Source organism: Microtus pennsylvanicus, chromosome 11 (assembly GCF_037038515.1).
Source record: "Microtus pennsylvanicus isolate mMicPen1 chromosome 11, mMicPen1.hap1, whole genome shotgun sequence".
NCBI classification, from domain to species: Eukaryota; Metazoa; Chordata; class Mammalia; order Rodentia; family Cricetidae; genus Microtus; species Microtus pennsylvanicus.
In genome coordinates, this window is record NC_134589.1 from 85,664,176 (window position 1) to 85,686,451 (window position 22,276).

The window sequence follows — 22,276 nt, forward strand, 5'->3', positions numbered from 1 at the left end:
CTCATCCCTCCCTCTCCCTCCCTTCCTACTCTCTTCCATGGTCCCCATGCTCCCAATTTACTCAGGAAATCTTGTCTTTTTCTCTTTCCCGAGTAGATGAGATCCACGTATGTCTCTCTTGGGGTCCTCTTTGTTGTCTAGGTTGGGGATTGTGAATTGTAGGCTGTTTTTTCTTTGTTTTATGTCTAAAAGCCACTTATAATACTTGTATATATGATATTTGTCTTTCTGGGTCTGTGTTACCTCATTCAATATGATGTTTTCTATATCCATCCATTTGCCCACAAAATTTTTCTGTTGTGTAGTACTCCATTGTATAAATGTACCACATATTCCTTATCCATTCTTCGGTTGAGGGGCATTTAGGTTGTTTCCAGGTTCTGCCTATGGCAAATAATGCTCCTATGAACATAGTTGAGCACATGTACTTGTGGTATGACTGAGCATCCTTTGGGTATATACCCCAGAGTGGTATTGCTGGGTCTTGAGGTAGGTTGTTTCCTAATTTTTTGAGAAATCAGTATACTGACATCCTGTGCCATCTAGCACACTCCTCCATTTCTGGTGGGAGTGTTCCCTTTACCTCACATCCTCTCCAGCATAAATTGTCATCTGTGTTTTTGATCTTGGCCATTCTTACAGGTGTAAGATGGAATCTCAGAGTTGTTTTGATTTGCATTTCTCTGATGACTAAGGATGTTGAACATTTCCTTAAGTGTCATTCAGCCATTTTAGATTCCTCTGTTGAGAGGTCTCTGTTTATGTCTGTACCCCATTTTTTTTAAAGATTTATTTATTTATTATGTATACAACATTCTGCCTCCATGTATGCCTGCACGCCAGAAGAGGGAGCCAGATCTCATTACAGATGGTTGTGAGCCACCATGTGGGTGCTGGGAATTGAACTCAGGACCTCTGGAAGAGCAACCAGTGCTCTTTAACTACTGAGCCATCTCTCCAGCCCCCCCCCATTTTTATTGGATTATATGTTCTTTTGGTGTCCAATTTCTTGAGTTCTTTGTATATTTTGGAGATCAGACCATTTGAAGATCTTTTCCCATTCTGTAGGCTGTCATTTAATCTTGTTGACCATGTCCTTTCCTTTACAGAAGCCTCTCAGTTTCAGGAGGCCCCATTTATTAATGGTTTCTCTCCATGTCTGTGCTGCTGGGGTTATTTTTAGGAAGTGGTCTCCTGCGCCAATAAGAGATGAACCATATTTCTGTCACCCTTTCCTGGCTCATTGTTTCTCAGGTTCCCATCCATCAGAAGCCATGCCTGCCAGCTGGTGTTCCAGCTCCACACCCTCATCCCCACCCTCACTCTGGCTGACTGTTGAGCTTGCCAGCCATCCCCTCCATTCTAGTCTCCACTTACCCTACTCTCCAGCCATCTCCATAGCTACCCTGGGTGACTTTGTCCTGTAAGATATTCTTTATGTGTTTCTTCTGCCTGCTCCTCCACTACTTCATTCTAAACTTTGACTGGTCCTCAAGGACTTGTCCCACGTGTCATGTCCTTCAAGAGATCTTTGCTTTCCTGCTTGTCATTTTGTGTATTGAGGCATTGACTATTATTTCCTGCCTGTGGTCATTTCTTTGTAAGTATTTGACTCTCCCTCAACCTCACCTAGTCAGAATGGTAATGATGGCCAGAACAGACACTAACTAGTGTTCACGGTGTGGCAAACATTGTCCACACCTTTGTTTCATTCATGTAGTCTCTCTTCTTCCCTTTGAGATTGGTAACACCAATGCCCATCTTGCAGTAATCAGAGAATTGAACTTTTACTGGTAGCTGGTGTCTCAGCTGGATGTGTCCAAGTTCTTACTGTTTTGACCAAGGAATTGAAATATGGACACACAGAGATGGCCAAGGAGCAGAGAAACAATTCCACAGCAAATGAATAATGCAGATCAGATACACTGTCAAGAGTGCCTGCAGGTCACAGCAGTGAAAGTACCAGGGGCTAGAGTAAGGAGAGACTGATTACTAAGGTGCCCTGTTACTAAAGTTTGGATGCTTTTCTATTTTGATGGACAGATTAGAGTTATATTTTTCTCCTCTGCCCCTCCTTTCCTATGAAACATGTGATTTTAATCATACTCATTTCTAATTATGCATAGATGTAAAATGGTGAATAGGAATCGTTCCCTCAAAGTTCACTTGTAGAACAGTTTGTCTCCCGTGCAGGCAGCTCAAACCAGTGTAGTCTGGATGAAGCCCCTCCTTTCCTACCAAGGTACAGCTGAGAATATATTTGAAAAGAAACTATCTACAAAAGGGTTGTTAGAAACAGAGAAGCATTGCATTTTTCAGTGTGGAGTGTGTATGCATGTTGTGTAGGTAGAAGTCCTAGATTGCTAGGTACATTGTTAGGATGTGTGTGTGTGTGTGTGTGTGTGTGTGTGTGTGTGTGTGTGTATGATACATGCAAGTGGAGATCTTAGGTGTATGCACATAGCTCACACTAAGTGGAGTCCCAGGCTGCTAAGCTATTCCCTATGCTTATCTGCCCCAGAAAGCACACATCTAGACTACGGCAAGGCAGAACTTACAATACACAGGTCAACATTATTCCCAAACCCATGCTCTGCCCATTGAATATCCACCCACCAGTATTTTCCAATAAACACCAGCTGAAGGAATGAAAGCCAGTCTGTAGAGCATTCCATGGAACACCGGTCTCACAATATCCTCCAAGGATAAATATTGCCAGTGAAAGGCTGTGGGGGGCACCATTGTGCATTGTAATCCTCTTGGAGATTCCTGGTGCACACCAACCAAGAGCTGACTCATTGCATGATTAACAGGGCCTGTTTGAGTTCTCAAGTTTACTCTTGCAAGACATATCTATTGTGCCCATCATTCTTCCAAGTCCAGCTCTGGAAAGAGTGATTCCATAAGGGCCAGGGACTAGTTTGCTGCTATGGTACCTTCATAAGCAGATACTCTGAATACCCCTTTAGAATACCCATAGCTCCCACTTGCCAAAAGGACAAATTTCCCCTTTGTAGTTAGCCTGAGAAGAAATCAGGCAGAGGGGTGCAGATGGAGAAAAGAATTCCACTTTATCCTTTGGACTGGAGCAGCCTGGAGATGAGAGCCCAGAGTGAGTATCCGAAGACAATTTAGGATCAACTGTCATTTAAGGAAGATGGGTCTATGAAGCATGGGGACACCTGAAGGCACATGACATTATATGAAAAGCCATCCTGCTTCCCTTCAGGGCAGTACCTGCCACCAGCAGCCACCTTGGAAGAGGTCCTGCACGTGGGTGTATAGAAGAAACATCCCTGTACCTAATGGCATGCAGTGTGCTAAACGAAATCTGGTGGCTGTCTGATTGAGACCTCATTGTAAGCATAGTTCCCAATTGCTTCTCCTTGCTGCTCCCTTATCAAAAGAGACAGGACAATCAGACTGACTAATGGGGCAGGTGCCCTTGTGCAAACTATCAGGAATGTTTGATGGGGACTCAGCTGGGAGAGGAACTGGCCCAGGTGCATGGCTTTGGGCTCAGAGCGAGTGGCTATGGAAAGCTGTCCTCTGCAAAGGAGGCAGGCAAGGCCCTGGTGAGACCCCAAGCAACCATGATAGTCTCCTGAAAAAAAGAGCAGAACCCAGATTAGGGTTTAGAATGTAGGAGATCTCCAGTATAAACCAGCCTAAGAGTATCATTGCCAAACAGTCTGAGAGGAGAGAACCTCCTGCCCCTCTTAGAGAACCAGCTTTCCCAGAGGAGCTAGGAGAACAAGATGAAAAGGAGACTGACCCAGGCCTCTGCTATCATAGCAGGCTTTCTGGTCTAGAACGACTTGCCTAGTCCTTCTGTGGGTTCTTCCTTTGCCTAAAGAGATCCTAGATAGCTCAGGCCTAGGCTTCAGGAAAGGCTATGTTGCTTCTGGGGGCCATAGTTCATCTCCAGAGACCAAGATTGGCTCAAGGGTATTATAACATTATAATAGGCTTGACTCTGGAGTGCGTAGCATGATAAGCTCTGAGTGGTTCAGTTGGCTGGGGATTAAGAGAGAGCGAAGCCCAGGAGAAAAATCTCTCTCTCTCTCTCTCTCTCTCTCTCTCTCTCTCTCTCTCTCTCTCTCTCTCTCCTTTGTAATCCCTTGGCCACCTCAAGGTCAGATTGTCCTGTCTCCTTCTGTAGCCCAAATCTCATAATCAAACTGATAAGTACAATTGGATGTTCTCTTCATAAGGGCATCCTTCCTTTCCAGACCATTAAGGACTCCGTCATTGTTTAGGATGGGATGTCCCCTCCCTGGTATACTCTGTGAATCTTTTGGTGGGGAAGAAATGTGAATAAGAGGGGCCCTGGATTGGTCCCACCATGGCAAGAGGTGCCTGCCATTTCCCTGTGGGAGGAAAACTCGTTGTGTCCTGACAGTGAGGTGTAGTCCTAACACGCAACCGGTGTGGAGATTTGTTAGTAAACCTTCTCCACACTATACCAGGAGTGTCTACAGGCCACAGCTGGTCCCTCTGCCCAGAACCCCCAGCACCTACACTAAATGCAGATGTCAAGTCCTCCATCCAACCACATTTCTTGAAAATGGCCTCAAGCATAGGAGAAAGCATTCCAGCAAAGGAAAGGGCATTCCAGTGAACAGTGAATTTTTAAAAAAATAACCTTTATTTTTGCAATATAGTCAAAGGCAAGAGAGCAAGGAAGCATCAAATAGACAGTTCTAAAAGTTAGGGAATGCCAATCATTGCTGAAGTGATGCCCTGTGGTCAAAAGACTAGCTAGCTTTCAGATCACTTCTCTGTGGAAAAAAGAAAACAGAGACTCCCTGGGTAACTGTGGAAGGAAGATGGGGCCCTGGGCTAGAAAGTGTGGAGCGGCCATCTAAGATTACAGAATGAGACTATGTCCCGGCTGGCTGAGTACTAAGCCCCTAACAAGCAAGAGATACTCTAGATTCCAGAATCCTGCTAAGAAGAACATAGCCTTTTGTAACAGTACCTAGCATCGTGCTTGTACACAGTAGGAGCTCAAACATTGCTGAATGAATTAGCAGATCAAGAGGCCGGTTCAGCAGGTTCTACTGAGACTGAGCCCTGGCATGGAGTAGGCATGGTGATTTCAATGGTTTGGATTATGAGTGTAGCAAAGATCAACTCACGCATGTGTTCTGAACACTCGTGTGTTTTGCAGCTGGTGAGACCCACTGCCTGGGAGCTGAGCTAGTCTGGGTCTCTCCAGTTCTGTCTCCTGACCTGTATGATGGGTATATTGCCATTGCAGGTTGCCAGCTGAGCTCTTGGGGGGATGTATGGGGTCCGTTAGAGACCAGATCAAGAAAAGGCTACCCTGGTTCCCACAGGCCTCCCTTATCAGATGCCATCATCACCTCCAATTTCCTTTAATCCCGCCTCTACCCACCAAGCAGCATTTTGTTAACAAAGGAGTCTTAGGGCTGATGGACAGCTTCATCTTTGCTATCCCTCTGCCACGCAGATGTGTAACACCCCAACCCCATTAAAGTCAGAACCAAAACTGCGAGAAAGCACTCTTGGTCCCTAAACTTCCTGTTAGAGGAGCAGGGTTCCTATCAGAAAACAGTCTATCAAACATGATTATAAACAGCTGGGAAACTGGACAGCAGCTAGGAGGGGCAGCAGAAGTGGAAAGGAAGTCTGGAAAGCTAAAAGAGAGGGTCCTTTCTGGATGTTTGGGGTTCACATCTTTGGAGAAGACAGACTACATTCTACTTGCCGCATAATGGCTGCATCAGTGGCAAGACCTGTTCAGTGGCATGGCAGATATGTCTGGGAAGGGTCGTAGCCAACCTTTGCAACCCAAGACAAAGGGCCTTTGGTTCCGAGTCCTCATTTATAAAGTAGGGTCATTGTCCATCCTGCCGCTGCTGTAAGGACTGCAGGAGATTACAATGTCAGGGGCAAGGACATGTCCATGCTAGTCACTGTGAACACTTCCTGAGCATCCATTGTATCCCACACACCAGACTTGGCCTTGCATACATGTAACTTCTTAACACTGCTACCAAGAAGCAAGTGCTGTTTCAAACCTGCATTTGATGGATTAAAAAAGATGACATCAGAACGATCGTTTATCCATAGTCACATGGCCAGGGAAAAATATCAAAACATGGCTCAAGCAGTTCTTCAGATGCCAAAGCCCATGGCCATAGGCAACCCCGAACATGGCGCAGGATGTGTCTGTCAGAGACCTTAACTCTTCCAACCCACCCCGGAAGGCTCAGGAGCTGTGTGCCATCTCTGGCTCTGCCCCCTACATAGAACCCTGCAATTTCCCTCCCGACAGGCTCTTTTGTGACCCTGAGACAAGTGCTTATTTACCCCCATCCACTGCTCCGCTGCAAAGAGCCGTTCATCTCACCGAGAGGAACGGTGCCAGCATTTCCCAGAGAACCACTCAGACAACAATGACAAAAATGCCGTGTTTCTTGCCCAGAGCCACTTTCCAGTAGCAGTCGGCTGCAATAACAGCAACATTACTGGCAATCACAGGGCGAGCTCTCTCGGTGCATAGAAGCTTATATACGGCTGTCGTGCTTTATGCCTAAACCTCCTCTACCCCTTACGGCTCGGCGATGCCATGGATGCCGCGGTGATGCTCTTTGTGTTGACAAGGGGTTGACAAATTACAGCCACCCTGGCACCTGTTTTGGAAATACAGCTTTACGGGAGTCGCCATGCCCGTGAGTTTCTGTGCTGTTTGCGGCTGCTTTTGCAGGATGGAGCTGAGCGGTTGTGACAGAGAGATTCTTAGGTTGACTCTGCCAAGAACATGCAAGTATAGTACCTTAGTGTAGCATCGCAAGGTTGTAAGAATAAAGATGGCTAGCCTTTGGGGGGTGGGGGGACAGCAGACAGACCAAGGCACAGTTCCATGTCCTTTTCTACCAGCATCCTGCCCTTGGGGACATTTATCCATTGGCCATTGCAGAAAATATCTGCCAGCTATGGTATGGCTTAGTTAACGGAGGCCTAGAAAGACCCTCTAGTTCTTCAATATGGCAGGTGATTGGAAGAAGGATCTAAAACCTATATTCACTATTGCTGTGCCACTACTGCCCCAGCACCCAGTGGAAACAACTTAACATTGGGAAGATTTATTCTGGCTCATGGTTTTAGACAGTTTCTGTCCATCACGGGAGGACACACACAGCCCAAGCTGCTGTTTTACAGAGGCTGTTCACATCACAATAGGCAAGGAAGAAGAACACGACACGAACCAAAGCCTGTGCCACCCTCAAAGGCTAAGCTCACACCTAGTGACCTACTTCCACCGGCTCTGCCCACCTTCCCTGAGGTTCCACAGCCTCCAAAAACAGCGCCACCTGCTGGAAACCAAGCATTCAATGCCTAAGCCTGTAGGGGGTTGCAGGTTCAGTGGTCCCCGGCAGAGCCTGCCTTTCTTTATACTTATCATCTTGGGGTTTATTTCTTTATGTTCTTAATACAGAAAACATCTCTGAGTATCACATCCATCCCCAGCTCCTGACGTTGGGAAATAATTAATACAGACCAAATGCTTACCAAGATGTATCCAAAAGGGGCAGGATTCCTTTGCAGACCACCCCCCTCCAGATAGCCCCCAGCATGTCTCCCTCCTTCCTCCTTTCGCTCCTTTCCTCCCTTCCTTTATAAAGAGAGGAATGGGAAGGCTCCAAGTAAGGCCAAATCATGGGACTGCCTGGCTGGATGTCTTCTTTTCCCACCCTTCCTCCCTTCCTCTCTGAATTCCCTGGTCCAGCAAGATTCCTCACCCCCACCTCCACAGCTTTGCTCAACCAGTCCCCCATGGAGACTGCCCTTCCCTTCATATTGGTCACAACCCTACCCATCGTCCCAGGCCCCTCTTATCTCTTTCAGAAAGCCTTCTTCAGACACTGTCGGTTTACAGAAAACTCCCTTGTACTTGTGCTAGACCAAGATGAGATTTCTAGGCCTTTCCATTGACTCCTGGCACCCTGAGCAGGGCAACAATGGCATCATATGAGTTGTCATTCAGGGGATTATCTTATCCCCTCGAGATCTTGACTCAATGGATCCCATGCTTTACTCATAGGAAATACAAACTCTAAAGGTTCCCACCATTCATCTGAAGCCTGACACAGCCCTGCTTCATGTGGAATGATAAGTGACACTTCCTGGAGGCTGTGACAGGCCAGGCATGGCTGATCTTCATGCATTATTGCATCCAAAGGCAACTTTTGACTTCCAGGTCTCATGGGGTATTATGAGGAGTGTGTGAAGAGGCTGTATTAGAAGCCAAGTAGCCCAGATGCCTCTGTTTATCTCAAAGGCCTTTGCCAAGGTCCCCCCTTCCTCTCTATAGGTGCCAAGTTCATTCCATAGCCATAAGTGGGAGGAGAGGTGGGATGCATGCTTGAATGCATTTTTTAGAATATGTATCAAGACACTGCAGACTGTTTTGAGTTACAGTGTTGTAGAAGAGACACAGTTGGATGCGTCAAGACAGTATATTAAATAAGCCATGATCCCCACTGAGCAAAATGCTTCTTGACACAGGGCACTAGGGTGAAAACATTCTCTGATTTCAATGTGACAAGATTTGTAAAAGACCTGGAAGGATACTTGATTTCTGGCAACTCACCTGATCTCTGCCTTTTGCTACTGTTAGCAGTCTTGACTCCCTGAGAACTTGAGATCTGCTATTTGCTTTATATCTTATTTGCTTTATATATTATTTGCATTTTCTAGAAATCTTTCCACTGCAGGCAATAAAACTCATATATATATATATATATGTATATATATATATATACACACACACACACATATATATATATATATCACTCATTCTGTGTGTGTGTGTATGTAAACATGCTCAGACATATCAACTTATATAAAAAGGAAGGCTTCCAGGGACTCAGAATGGCATCTTGACCCCTCCTCTCTGCTTCCTTCCATGGAGTGATTCCAAGCAGAATCACAGATTCATTATTGTCACCATTAGCCACCTCAGGCTTACAACATTGCCTTTCCATGTTGCACATCAAGATTGTCATTGCTAAGAGTTCCAACAGAGTCTCAGGTTAGAATCACTGGGTCAACTTGAGTCTTATGACTCCTGGGACATTGAGTGTTGGAATTCGCTGATTCTGAGCTAGGCCTGCATCCTGGTGTCCATATTTGGCATGAAAGAGGTATTCCTAGCCTGCCTGAGCCCCGTGGAGTGACATTAGGTCTGATGTGATCCCCAGACTATAGAGAAGGAATACAGGGTAGAAATAATAGCTATCCGTGATCATGTGCCATTGATGCAAGGCCTTGCGACCTTCCTCTGTAGGTGCTTGGGATTCCCTTCCCCTCTCTTTCTTTCAACTTCCTGCCAGTCTTCTATTTACTCATGGAAAGCAAGCTCAAATGCAAGGGTGTATGAGAAGCCCTCACCCTCCCTCCTTCCCACATCCCCATCTTCAAGCCCTCAACCCAAGTCCCTCCCTGCCATCCTCTGAACACTCATAGAATGAGTAGAATCCTCTTCAGTTTTGAATCCATGGGTCCAGGCACCGGGAATGGGTGATAATAGTTACTCCCTAGAGTTGTGGTCCCCTAATGAGTCAACTGGTTCTGCACATGGCCCCCTAATGCTGATATTGTTGATCTTCATCCACTTTTTCAGTTCGAAAATGAAATCATCCTCAAGCTGGACCACGAGGTAGAAGGAGGCCGGGGCGATGAGCAGTACATGCAGCTGCTGGAGTCCATGTAAGTTCAGGCTGGAGGACCAGAAGCCTGTGATGGGTTGGCCAAGGGTGGAGGGCTCCGACTGCAGCGTCCTGAGAAGCTTGTCCTCCTGGGGAGACTCTCCCAGCATCTCATGGTGCTGAAGTAACTGGTTTTTGTTGTTTTGTTTGTTTGTTTGTTTGTTTTGAGGAAACTTCACATTTCCTAGGAAGTAGCCCTGTGTTGCTATTGGTGGGATGGGCTGGATAAAAAGAAACATGGTTGTGTTAGAAAGAGAAAAGAACCCGCCAGTGTGAAGACCACCTCTTTAGATCTGAGGAATTACTGCCATTTTTCCTTTTCTGTTTTTTGACAGATTTGATAGTGAGCAGCTTACATTGTGTGTATCTCTGGTCAGGTTTACTGTCTTGTATCCACATTTCACTGGGTGACCTCCTATTCTCAGGGAAATAAGCATTGTCATTGTCAGAGTGTGCCAGCAAGAGCTGAACCTTGCGAGACTTAGTGTCCATGCCGGAGCAGGCACCAGACTCTGCAAGACTTAGTGTCCAAGCCTGGAGCAGCAAGCACTGCACAGGAGGCAACATTCAACATGACTAGACTTGAAGTCAAGACATTTTTGTTTTGTTTGCAGAAATGTTAAGCTATAATTCACATACCATGCTGTCTACCCAGCGTGCACTGCTCACTGACTTAGTGTGTTTACTGCGCCGAGCAACCACTATGACAATTAACATAAGAAGATTTTCATTGCCCTGAATTCCTCAGGCACACCTGCCTAACACACCTGTGCTTGAATGTAGCAGTCCACTCCCCTTTTCTGAGCCCCATGCAGCCACAACTGCTTTCTGGCTCTGGATTGGCTGTCAGGGATATTTCATGGACTGTGGTCCTTTGTGATCCACTGTTCATCCATTTTTGTCTTTCGATAGCCAGCTGATAGTTATTTAGGCTGTATCTACTTTGTTCTTAGATTGACTCTGTTATGAGCATGTAAGCAGAGTACCTTAGTGTAGAATCACAAGGTCATCAGAATATCAGGATAAAGATGGCTAGCCTTTGGAGGGGACCGCAGATGTGCCAAGGCACAGCTCCACGTCCTTTTCTACCGGCAAGCAGGAGGGCTCTCACACCTCCACGTCCTGTGCCACCTGTTAATATCTGTCCTATCAATTATAATCACTCTGGCAAGAGCGTGCTGAAGGCCCTTGTGCTCTGATCTCTATTTCCATAGTGACCGAGGATATTGAGCACTTTTTCTGGGACTTACAATCCACGTGTATCTTTCAGGGGGAGGGGAAACATGGCATTGAATCCTGGTTCCTGCACTTTGCAGCTGCCTGACTCTGGGCAAACGGCACCACCCCTCTGACCTCAGTATCCCCATTTCTAAAGGGGGAACAATACACTCCCGTGGTTACTTTGAAGAGCGAACAATTAGGGAGCATCTGGTACACAGCAGGTACCTGTTTAATGAATGTGCTCCAGTCCCTCGGCCTGGCTCCCAGTTCCTGTCATTGGCTGCCTGGTAATTGCCCTGCCTGAGAGGCCTTCTCTTGAGACATAGGAGGATGGCCAGGCATCCCAATTTCCTGTCCTCTGTGTTCACTGAGGCTCTGGTGTGGCTCTGCTTTTGGCTTTTTTCCTCAATCTTCTTTGAATATTTGCCTTTCATACCTATGGCAAACAAAAGGCTTTGCTCTGGCCCACCGACATGGTCCCCACCCTGCCCCAATCTCCATGGTGAGAGCCAAGCAGGAGCACTGGAGCCCCCTGGAAATGTGGTCTCAGCTGGCCCTGGCTCTTTCTTATGCTGTACACCAATTTTCTTCACCCTATATTGCAAACCTGACCCACTAGGCAGGAGTTGGGAGAACCGTTGGAGAATATCTGACTCTCTGGGGGCAGAAATCGGTGCTTATTTTAAAGGTCTGAGAGAAAAAAATCTAAATATTGACCAGAAGCTGCATGTGTATGTGCGTGCAGGCACACACACACCCACACACACATGCACACACGTACACATACACACGTTTGCTCTGGCTATTACCATTTCTTTAAGCGGAAGGAGCCCCATGGCAGGCTTCAGACTACCAGCAGGGTCTGCAAAAGCCTTTCTGAAGTGATTCTTTATCAAAAGAGTCCTTGGCAGTCAGGGAAATTGAAGGCAGCTCATTATTTTCCTCCTGAGATGGAGGTGTGAATGATTTTCATATAAAATGTATCAGGCCAACCCCATAGTCAGGGCCTCCTCAGATTGGCCAAGGACCCTGGACCCTGCCCCTTCTTCTGTCCTCCCTGAGACTCAGTTTCTCCACCTGTAAATTAGAGGTAAATATAGCCCGCCCCTTACATGTTTTGCCGGGAGGGGGGTTCTGCAGGGTGCTTCTCATGCTTGCTTTTCTTTCTTGACTTCTTTTGGTTTTATTATTAGCATGGTTACTGATGTCCAGTGGATAACGCTGGGGATAAAGCTGCTGTTGTTACTAGCGCCCAAGTGGAAAGTAATGTAGTCCTTGGAAGCCCTGGGGCTGCTCGTTTTTCTCCAGTGTGGTCACCTCAGTTCCTGTGGCCCTTCCTTCTAGTCTATTGTCAAGGGCCTGAGCTGGTTTAGAACCTCTCCCGACAGATCCAGTCTTCCGGTACAGCTTAGAAGTTAGATGTTACTTTCGTGACAAGAACGGGGCTTCCTGTCCAATGCCAGCTATAGCTCTGAATCAAGGCACAAAGCTCAGACATGGAGAGAGGCTGAGTCCTAGTTCTCACACGCCTTTGTACAGTACACAGGTACTACAGGCTTAGAGTCCACAGTCCTCCCTGCCCTCGGAGACCTCCTTTTGCACTGGATAGAATAATGTGTCTCCTCCCTCTAGAGGCCTTCTATGCTAACTACCTGTTTTAGTTCCCAAGGCCTTGACCTGCAAACCCACAGTTTGTAGAACAATACAGGTTGGTTGAGTGGTTAGGCGGAATAGTGATATCTAACCACTGAGATCACCAATCCCCCACAGTGTGAGCAGCCTTCCTGCCTCACCCCCAAAAAACCAAAGACACCAAGACACTCAAGATAAATTTTTTAAACCCTTGGGTCTACAGAGTGGCCCAAGACCCAACAGCATTGGAAATTAGGTAGCAGAGTCTCATACTCCAACCCAGAATTCTGAGTCAGACTCAGGTAGAAGAGGGTTGGGATGTTGTCCTTCCAGACTGGAGTGTGCAAAGATGATTCTAGAAGTGGTCCCCAATGCTGGCTAAACACTAGAGTGTCCTGGAGAGCCAAAAAACAAAACATTGCTGCCTAGGCCTTCAGAGGTTCCAAAGATTTGACATCAGCTGGGCAGGGCTTTGTGAAATTTCCCCCTAGATATTCTAGCATGGTGCAGGGCTGAGAACTCTTGCTCCATGCCCTTTGCCTGGAATCCCACACCAAATGCTGGACGGAGCCTGACTGAATTGTCACCAGGGTGGAGAGCAGGGCTGGGAGTGGCTCTCTCAGAGAAGTAGGTACAGCTGCAGCTGAACCAGACAGCTGTAAATCCCGGGCTGTTTGCATTGCTGGTTGAGAGCCGGGAACAAGTGCTTTGCCCAGGAGAAGATGGATGAGCCTGATCCCAGCTGCAGTTGGAGATGTCACCTCTTTGCAGTGTGGCATGGTTTCTGGAATGAAATGACCCTCTGAAGTACTTGTTTTGTTATATATTTTTTGTATGTTTTTATTTTTCCTTTCTCCTGGGATCTCTTGGGAACTTGCACTGGCCAGAGGAAAATGACTACAAACAAACCTGGCAGACACCCGAGAACAGACCGCAGTGTCTGTGGGGAAATCTCTTCCTAAACCCAACAGTGATTGGCTTTATTCCTAAGGCCACCACCCAAACTTCCAGCTGTCCTTTGAGCCTTCCTCTGTCTTAATTTCCTCTTCTGTAACGGGGGAGGAAGAATATCTAGTTGTTGAAAATTCCCGTGAGACTTTCTCAAGGGATCACGGCACATGTGATTAAGAGTAGCTGTCCCTGTCCCAAGCTCAGCTCGTTCATCTGTCACCCCAACTTGCAGGGCACAGTACTCTGCAGACTTGCTGTCACCCTCTACACCACACCGTGCCTAGGACAGCATTTAGCAGCTGATAAGTGCTTTAGGGATGGCACAGGTAAACATTTTATATTGATTTTGTGAAGATTTTTTTCCCCCAGCCAACACTCCTATACTTAAGTAGAAAACAAAGCGTTTCTCTGTTTTTACCTAGGTCCCTGACCAGAAGGGACCACAACTCAGTGGCTGGTAGGTTCACACACATAGTATTGGATGATTGAGACAGGGATGCTAGAGCCAGGCTATTGATATTTACCAACTGTGTGATGTTGAGCAGGTTAGGTACCTCGCCATCCCTTGGTAGCCCTGTGCATAAGTGTCCGGTCTCATTAGATCATGACGACCCATTAGAGGAGCTCATCTTTTTATGGTGCTAAGAGCAGCACTGGGGACATGGTCACTTCTGAAACAATTAAATACATAGAAATAAACTTGTTTGGATAATTACACATCTCATTTAGCCGTGTATTTTATAGAGCTTTTTATGTCAATACTGATTTATTTCCTAATAGTTTTTAATGACTTAATAGAACCGTGTTGCATGAAAATACCTCAGTTTACTTAACCATTTTCTGGCTGATGAACACTTCTGATGGCTCCAGCTGTTTCACTCTCTGATACACTTTCAAAACCCTATAAATATATTCTGGCATAGTTCTGGAAATATTTCTGTAGTACAGACAGACTCCTAAAGGGCAGACCCCATGAAGTAGAGTTGTTGAATCAGAGGATATACACGTATAAAGTGTTCCTAGAAATTCTTGTTGTGAAATCACTACCCAAGATAGTCACCCTGCCATACTCCTAGTGTGAATTCACTACCCAAGATAGTCACCCTGGCATTCCCCTAGTGTGGGTGTAAATGTAACTATCCCACACCCACACACAACTGGTTGCATAAGAATTTATTTTTATTTTTTCCCATTCTTATCGTAAAGGAATATTTGTTGTGTTGTATGCATGAATTAGTTTTGGGGTGAAGAAACTATGCCAACCTTGAGCTTGAGTTCATTGGCCACTTGTGTAGTGTTGCATTCGATGACAACCACACAGTTTGTGAGTGTGCACTCAGCACCCCTCTGTCCCCACAGCCTGATGGAGTGCACCGCAGAGCACCCGACCATTGCCAAGTCGGTGGAGAACTTTGTGAGCTTGGTCAAAGGGCTGCTGGAGAAGCTACTGGATTACCGGGGAGTGATGACAGATGAAAGCAAAGACAACCGCATGAGCTGCACAGTGAACCTGCTGGTGAGTGTCTGCCAGGTCCCCTTGGACCAAGCTGGATCCGTCTCCTACTGCGGGCTAAGCTTGGGTCTCACTTCTGCTCCTGGAAGAGAAGCGGGGCTAACTGCTGTGGAACCCAGACAAAGGCAGTTAAGATCCCAGCTCAGCATCTGTGCTCTGTGGCTTGAGGCTTTCTGTGCCTTAGTTTCATTATACTTGAAGCGGAAGGCACACAGATCTCCTTTAAGGACCTCTTCTACCCCACAGAAGGAAGATAGCATTACAGCTAGGGCATTTTACGTGTGCCACCTGCCACTCCCGAAGCTCTGAAAACAAACCCAGCCCCTCCAGCCCCGTTGGGTGGCCCCTCCCTATCTGATGTGGGCTCTTTTGTAACAGCTTAGATATTGCCATTGATTTTTCAGAATGCCAAAGGGACTTTAAAAGTCCTGACTACAGCAGAAAGGAATTCAATGCTAATAACTCTGCCAGGCTCGATTTACATAAAGAGCGGAGGAGAAGGGGTTTTCCAGTTTCTCTCTAAGGGAGGTCGGGGGATGGTTGAAGAAACTGGTCATCATCAGCCAAGCCAGGATGTGTGCCTGGGACAGGGATATCTAAACAGAACTGCTGCTGTCAGGAGAGGTCATGCAGGTGGATACTGGCTGCACGGCCTGGGACAACCTGGGACAAGTCACCTGCTCTTCCCTAGGCCTCAGGAACACATGGATGCTCATATCCCACAAGAGGCTGTTAGGTTGGCTCAAAATCTGTAAGGACTTGTTTTCAATTGTCACAAGACTAGGACCTCCAGTGGCAGAGCCCAGGGCAACTACCATTCTAAACAACCACTAACTGGGAAGACGGCTCAGCAGTTAAGAGCACTTGTTGCTCTTCCAGAAGACCCAAGTTCAGTTCCCAACAACCATGTTAGGCTGTACACAACTGCCTGTAACGTCAGCTCTATGGGGTCTGACACCCTCTTATGGCTCCTATGGACCCTGACTCACATGTGATACACACACACACAGACACAGAAGTTAAAACAAATAAACAGCTCCTAAGAACCAGGCTTGGTGGAGTATACCTGTAATCCCGGGAGGCTAGCATGGGAAGATGATGCACTGGAGACCAGCTTGGAGCTACATAGTGAGACCACCTAAAAAAAGCAAAAACAACAAAAGGCAAATTTTAAACAAACAAAAAAAATAGCATCTAAGCTGGCACTGGGGTATCGTCTCCTGGACACTGTCAAGTTTAAGTGCTTTAGCTATGAAATCGCATAACTCCAGAAGGTTCTGTGCCGTCAGAATTAGGGTAGGCTCTCGAGTGTCTGCATTTAAGCCAGGCTGCCCTTTAAAGCAGACCGTCCCGGGCTTGGCAGCCTGCCACTCAGCCCAGCAAACAGCTCGCTGCATCCCCTAATATGTGATGACTGAGACACTTGCTCTGTCCCTTTACAGTCAGGGAAGTGACTTGCAGAGCCAAGCCTCCCAATGAGGCTGTTGGGTGCATTCAGCAAAGTGAACTTCTCACTCCCGCCGGGGGTTCCCAGATGGTAAACAGCCATGTTTTTCTCATCCCCATTGTCATATGCTCTTTCTCCACAGCCCTACAAAGTAAAGCACTCAATGCTGTCTTTTGTTTTTTTCTCTCTCTCTCCAACTAGAATTTCTACAAAGATAACAACCGGGAGGAGATGTACATAAGGTAAGTTTGTTATCATAAACCTCGGCCTGTGAACCTCTCTGCTCGGTATCCATTGCTGCTCCTGCTGTCTCTGATGCAGTATTTAAACTCGGCTTCTTAGCACCTTCCTCTCAATTTCCCAAGACTTGGTGGCACTGTCTGTTCTATGGCCATCCCCTCAAAACTGGACGCTGAGTGCCTGGAGCGCTCAGCCTGCCTGGTGTCCTCCTCTATGCATGTTCCTTACCATGTCATGTGAGCTGGGTACTCATCTGCTTCTGCCATGGGACAGCATGGGAAATCCTCCTTAGTTCAGGCACTTGGTGAGCCCTTGGCTAGCTTGCTTTGAAGGGAAGAAACATGTGTGGTGAGATGGCTCCGCAGGTAGAGGTGCTTGCTTCCATGTCCTTGAAGACCCGAGTCCATCCCTGGGACCTACACAGGGGAAACAGAGAACTGGTTCTCTCAGGTTGTACTGTGACCTTCACACATGGGCTGTGACACATGTATACCATTCTGCACACATATCATACACATATATACACACATGTGCTGTGATACATGTATACCATTCTGCACACATATCATACACATATATACACACATGTGCTGTGACACATGTCCACCCTTCTGCACACATATCATACACATGTCCACACACATGTGCTGTGACACATGTCCACCCTTCTACACACATATCATACACATGTCCACACACATGTGCTGTGACACATGCACACCCTTCTGCACACATATCATACACATGTCCACACACATGTGCTGTGACACATGCACACCATTCTGCACATATATCATACACATGTCCACACACATGTGCTGTGACAATGCACACCCTTCTACACACATATCATACACATGTCCACACACATGTGCTGTGACACATGCACACCCTTCTACACACATTTCGTATACATGTGCACACACAAAGTAGATATGGTAGGAAAAAAATAAATGAACGGAAGGGAAAAAAATACCACATGACGTGATGTTCCCTTCCTTCAAGGCGTTTACTAGATATTTCAGTTTATCTTGAGAAGCTTTTCTGAGGACATCAGCCTGGAGCAAAAATACTCCTTTGTCAATTTTCTCAGAATCTCATATTTTTCATGTAAAGAACCTATATTACTGTTATTTTTTACCCATTATAAAAATAACAGACTTTTTTAAATCAAAACAAAAACTTCATAAAATACAGACAAGCAAAATAAAACATAAAGTAAGTTTCTAAAATACATACATATTTTCAGGCTATGTGCTTATACATACAACTAATCCTGTGCACGTGCTATTTCTGCATAGAGTTATATTGCTAATAATTTATTCCTTGTTTTTTTTAACCTGACAAGATACGTTTCAGCATCATTTGTAATGAAACCATAAAATTTCCTTTCTAGAACATGCTGTCATTTACATAGCCAATCCTGTATTGTTGAACAGTTCCACAGTTTCCAACATTTTTCTATAATAAATAGCAACAAAGGGTTCTTGGCCACCGGCCTCTCTGTTCCTTCCTGTGTGTCCACAGCCCCAGCACATTCTGTCAAAAGCTGAGCCCCTACGTCTAAACTCACTCTGCTCTTACCACCACAGCTAGGTTCTTATTTTATTTCTTTTAGGTTCTTACTTTAGTCTGGTTGGACTGAGGGGGAAAAAATCACTTCACAGGATTCCCTGAGCTTTGTAACACATGAAGCTTTGGGGTCTGCAGGGCCAGAGCAGCCTTTTGGGATGGCTTACTCCAGTCCTTATTATGGTTCTTCTCTGTTTAAAAAAAAAAAAGTTCTGCCTTCTGCTCTAAGGATGAGATGGAAGACTAGGCTACATGCCTTGTACAGACTTTCCTTTTCCCATATTCTTCCCCCTTTTTTCCACTTCAGAAGAACAGATGGTAAGTCCCAGACCCCCACAGGCTCGGGGACTGGGGCCTGTGTTAATCTAGGAAAGACGCCATATTGCCTACTCCAGGCATTGCAGAGAGGCAACGGATGTTCTGGAAGCCTGCTCTGTTTGGCAGGTATAGTATTTAAACACTTTTAATTGGTTGCCAACATTTATAAATCTAGAGACCTTATAAAAATCAGCAGCTCTTTTTCCTGAAAAGCTCAGAGGGTACAACATTGTACCCTCATTCCAGTTGTCACCTCGTGGGGTGGCGGTGGCCGTTTGAGGTGTAGCTGTGGCTGTGTGAGTCTCTGTTCCCTAGGGTACCCCAGTCCAGCATGCAGAGGCATCTGACTAAGTAGCCATGGTGGGCTGATTAAAACATCTTCTTGGGGCTAAATAGCAGATGGCTAAGCCCTCAAATTAGCAAAGGAGAGGAAAGAGGGAGTCTTAGTTGGTTCAGGAGTTGCAGTAGCAGGAGGAAGTCTCCTTGGGATACTTTCCTGGAGGGTGTTGAGTCCAGATATCAAGTCCTTCTAATGGGTGGTCAGTCAGGAAGCAATAAGATAGGATTGAGCCATGTATGCAGAATAGGTCTTTCCAAAGTCCAAACTCTATGTGGAGGCCATGTACAATTTCCCTGATGACTGCTATCAGCAGAGCATCGTGGGTTGGGGAAGAGAGTGGAAAGACCATTGCTGTGGATATAAATATAGCATATCTCCCTCTTTCTCTCTCCCTCTGTTCTAACACAGGCCTCAGTTTTTTCATCTTAATATCAAAGCTAGCAGGATGAGTTGAATCTTTCTGCCAAGACCCTCCCCCCACTTACCACTTACCATCTACCCCAGCTCAATTGTCTGGATAGAAAACTTTCAGAAAGTACCGTATGTTAGTCAGTGTTGCATCACTGTGGCAGAACCTCTGAGAAAATGAACTTGCATTAAAGTTTTAATTTGACTTCCTGGTTCAGAATCTTTAGTCCATTGTTACTTGGTATTGTTGAGTCTGAAATTGCATTTTACTGCCTGCTATAGCAAATGAGGAATCGGGCTGGAGAGATGGCTCAGAGGTTAAGAGCACTGGCTGTTCTTCCAGAGGTCCTGAGTTCAATTCCCAGCAGCCACATGGTGGCTTACAACCATCTGTAATGAGATCTGGCGCCCTTTTCTGTGCACTGGTTTACATGCAAATAGAACACTGCATACATAATAAATAAATCTTTAAAAAGTGATGAAAACCCATTAAGGAAGGAGGGAGGGAGGGAAGGAAGGAAGGAAGGAAGGAAGGAAGGAAGGAAGGAAGGAAGGAAGGAAGGAAGGAAGGAAGGAAAAAAGGAAGGAAGGAAGGAAGGAAGGAAGGAAGGAAGGAAGGAAGGAAGGAAAAAAGGAAGGAAGGAAAAGAGAAAGGTCAGGAGGTGGTGGTGCACATCTTTAATTCCAGCACTCAGGAGGCAGAGGCAGGTGGATCTCTGTGAGTTTGAGGCCAGCCTTGTCTACAAGAATTAGTTCCAGGACAGGCTTCAAAGCTACAGAGAAACCCTGTCTCTAAAAACCAAATAATAATAATAAATAAATAAAAAACAAATGAGGAATCAATTATCAACAGTTTATCAGGGCTTCTTTCCTTTGCTCCTGACTCTGTTCTTACTTCCTTCCCACGGGATTTTCCTCGGGGCTCAGAACTGGAATGTCACTTGCAAAGTGACAGGAGGTGGGAATGCCAGTGTGTCCGAAAAGAAGATTCTCTCTGTGGACAGCTCAAGGCTCTCTATCCTTTCCCTTTCTTCTGTCCTTCTCTCTTGTATGCTCTATCAGAGCACTCCAGTGAGAGGACAGGAACATTCCTTTATGACTGTCATGCTCAGGGACTCTTACAGTGACCAAGCCAATACCCAGCTGGCACCCCAGCACTTCCTGGTCTTAGCAAGCGCCTCCTGATAAGCCACTTGTATTTCCTTCCTTTAGTTCCGCATCATATCACACTGGCCAGACCTTTCTATATTGCATTGAATTCTGTCTGAGATATCCCCTAACTTCAGGCTCTTATAGTTTTTCATCACAATATGGAAATCCCTAATGGACCCATGACGTGAAGCTATCATGAGGACACGATTATCCAAGGCATTTAAAATACTTATCACAAACCTGGACATCATAGTACATGCCTGTAATCCCAGCATGTAGCAGGATGTCATAGGAGGATCATGAGTTTGAAGCCAGCCTGGCCTACATAGTAAGTTCTAGCCTAGCCTGAGCTACATGCTACATTAAATGCCAATGTCCAACAAATGCTGGATGCTATCATGACCTGCTGTGTAGAAGGCTGGCTAGCTGGGCTGGAGAACTCCCTGTGCAAGAGCCCGTTTGTTTTGTCTCACTCCTTCCTGTCCCTATTAGACATCTAATCACCCCATCTTCCAACTCCCTAAACAGATACCTGTATAAGCTCCGTGATCTTCACCTGGACTGCGACAATTATACAGAGGCTGCCTACACACTTCTGCTTCACACCTGGCTTCTCAAGGTACTGTCCCAGGAAGACAGCCATGCTGAGATCCCCATTGAGTACACCCAGGAAATTGAAGAGTTTTTAAACAGAATGAAAGAAAGAAGAACAAGAAGGAAAAAAAATGTCAAATGAATTTTCCTTTTGTTGGTGCCCCACCAAGCTCCCAACCTGGCAGCACAATTCTCAGTGCTATTTCTCCTGTACAGGAGAGATGCTGAGTGACCTTTACTTTCAATAATTGCGATAGTCCCCAGGACGTATGTTTTCAGTATTACACAGTATCCAGTCTGTTGCCAAGGATAAGCCATTAGCATGCCCACTGAGCTGCTTTCAGTATCTAGACAATGTTGCTGCAAAAGCAAGAATTCTTTCCTTTGGCTTTTGAAGCACGGGGTCCATGTCTCATTATGGTTTAGAGAAAATTCCTACCAACTCCACACTGTGGAACCACTAGAAAGTCAAAGATGTCCAATTTAGCCCAAATCAGAGTCACTGCACAAATGGAAATTACAGACAGCATCTGTCTGACTGCAGACAGATGGGACCCCAGGGAGGCCCACATAAAGTGTCTACAAAGCTTCATCTTGCTCCTCACCAGAGATGTCCTCATGGCTCATGGTCGCTGGCTCACCCTCTCTGTATTATATCATAAGTGCTGCTGGAAAACAACCTCCAAGATGCTGAGTGAAGACACATATCCATGATGCAGTTCTCCCAACGAAAACCTGAGATTTCAGAGATGAGCTGAGAGAGAGAAAGAAGAGAAAGGACCAAACTTGGAGAGGGTGGTTTCTGCCTTTCATCTTGGGAAGACATCTGTCCTTGACTGCCGCTTAGCTCTGTTTTGCCTCCCTGTGTTCTCCCTGCAGTGGTCAGATGAACAGTGTGCATCGCAGGTCATGCAGACAGGCCAGCAGCATCCCCAGACACACCGGCAGCTGAAGGAGACACTCTACGAGACCATTATAGGCTACTTTGATAAAGGAAAGGTAATTGGAGCCTGCCCTCCTCACTACATGGGGTCATTGGGAGGGACAGATCTCTCCTGTACTCTGCATTCGGTTCACCCTCAGGTCAAGCCAACTCTCATCTTCTGCAGCTGAAGTCTGTTCACTTCTTTCCATCTTTTTTCCACCTC

General features: G+C 46.1%; 1 protein-coding gene across 1 annotated transcript in view; it reads left to right on the forward strand.

Annotated features, from left to right (window-relative positions):
- The window catches only part of Dock2 (dedicator of cytokinesis 2), a 400,319-nt gene that overhangs the window by 341,673 nt on the left and 36,370 nt on the right, over nt 1-22,276 (forward strand). The window contains exons 34-38 of the mRNA XM_075941339.1: nt 9,656-9,741; nt 14,904-15,060; nt 16,706-16,746; nt 21,063-21,153; nt 22,008-22,127. Of these exons, the coding sequence (XP_075797454.1) occupies nt 9,656-9,741; nt 14,904-15,060; nt 16,706-16,746; nt 21,063-21,153; nt 22,008-22,127 (495 nt within the window). The remainder of the gene's footprint in view (nt 1-9,655; nt 9,742-14,903; nt 15,061-16,705; nt 16,747-21,062; nt 21,154-22,007; nt 22,128-22,276) is intronic.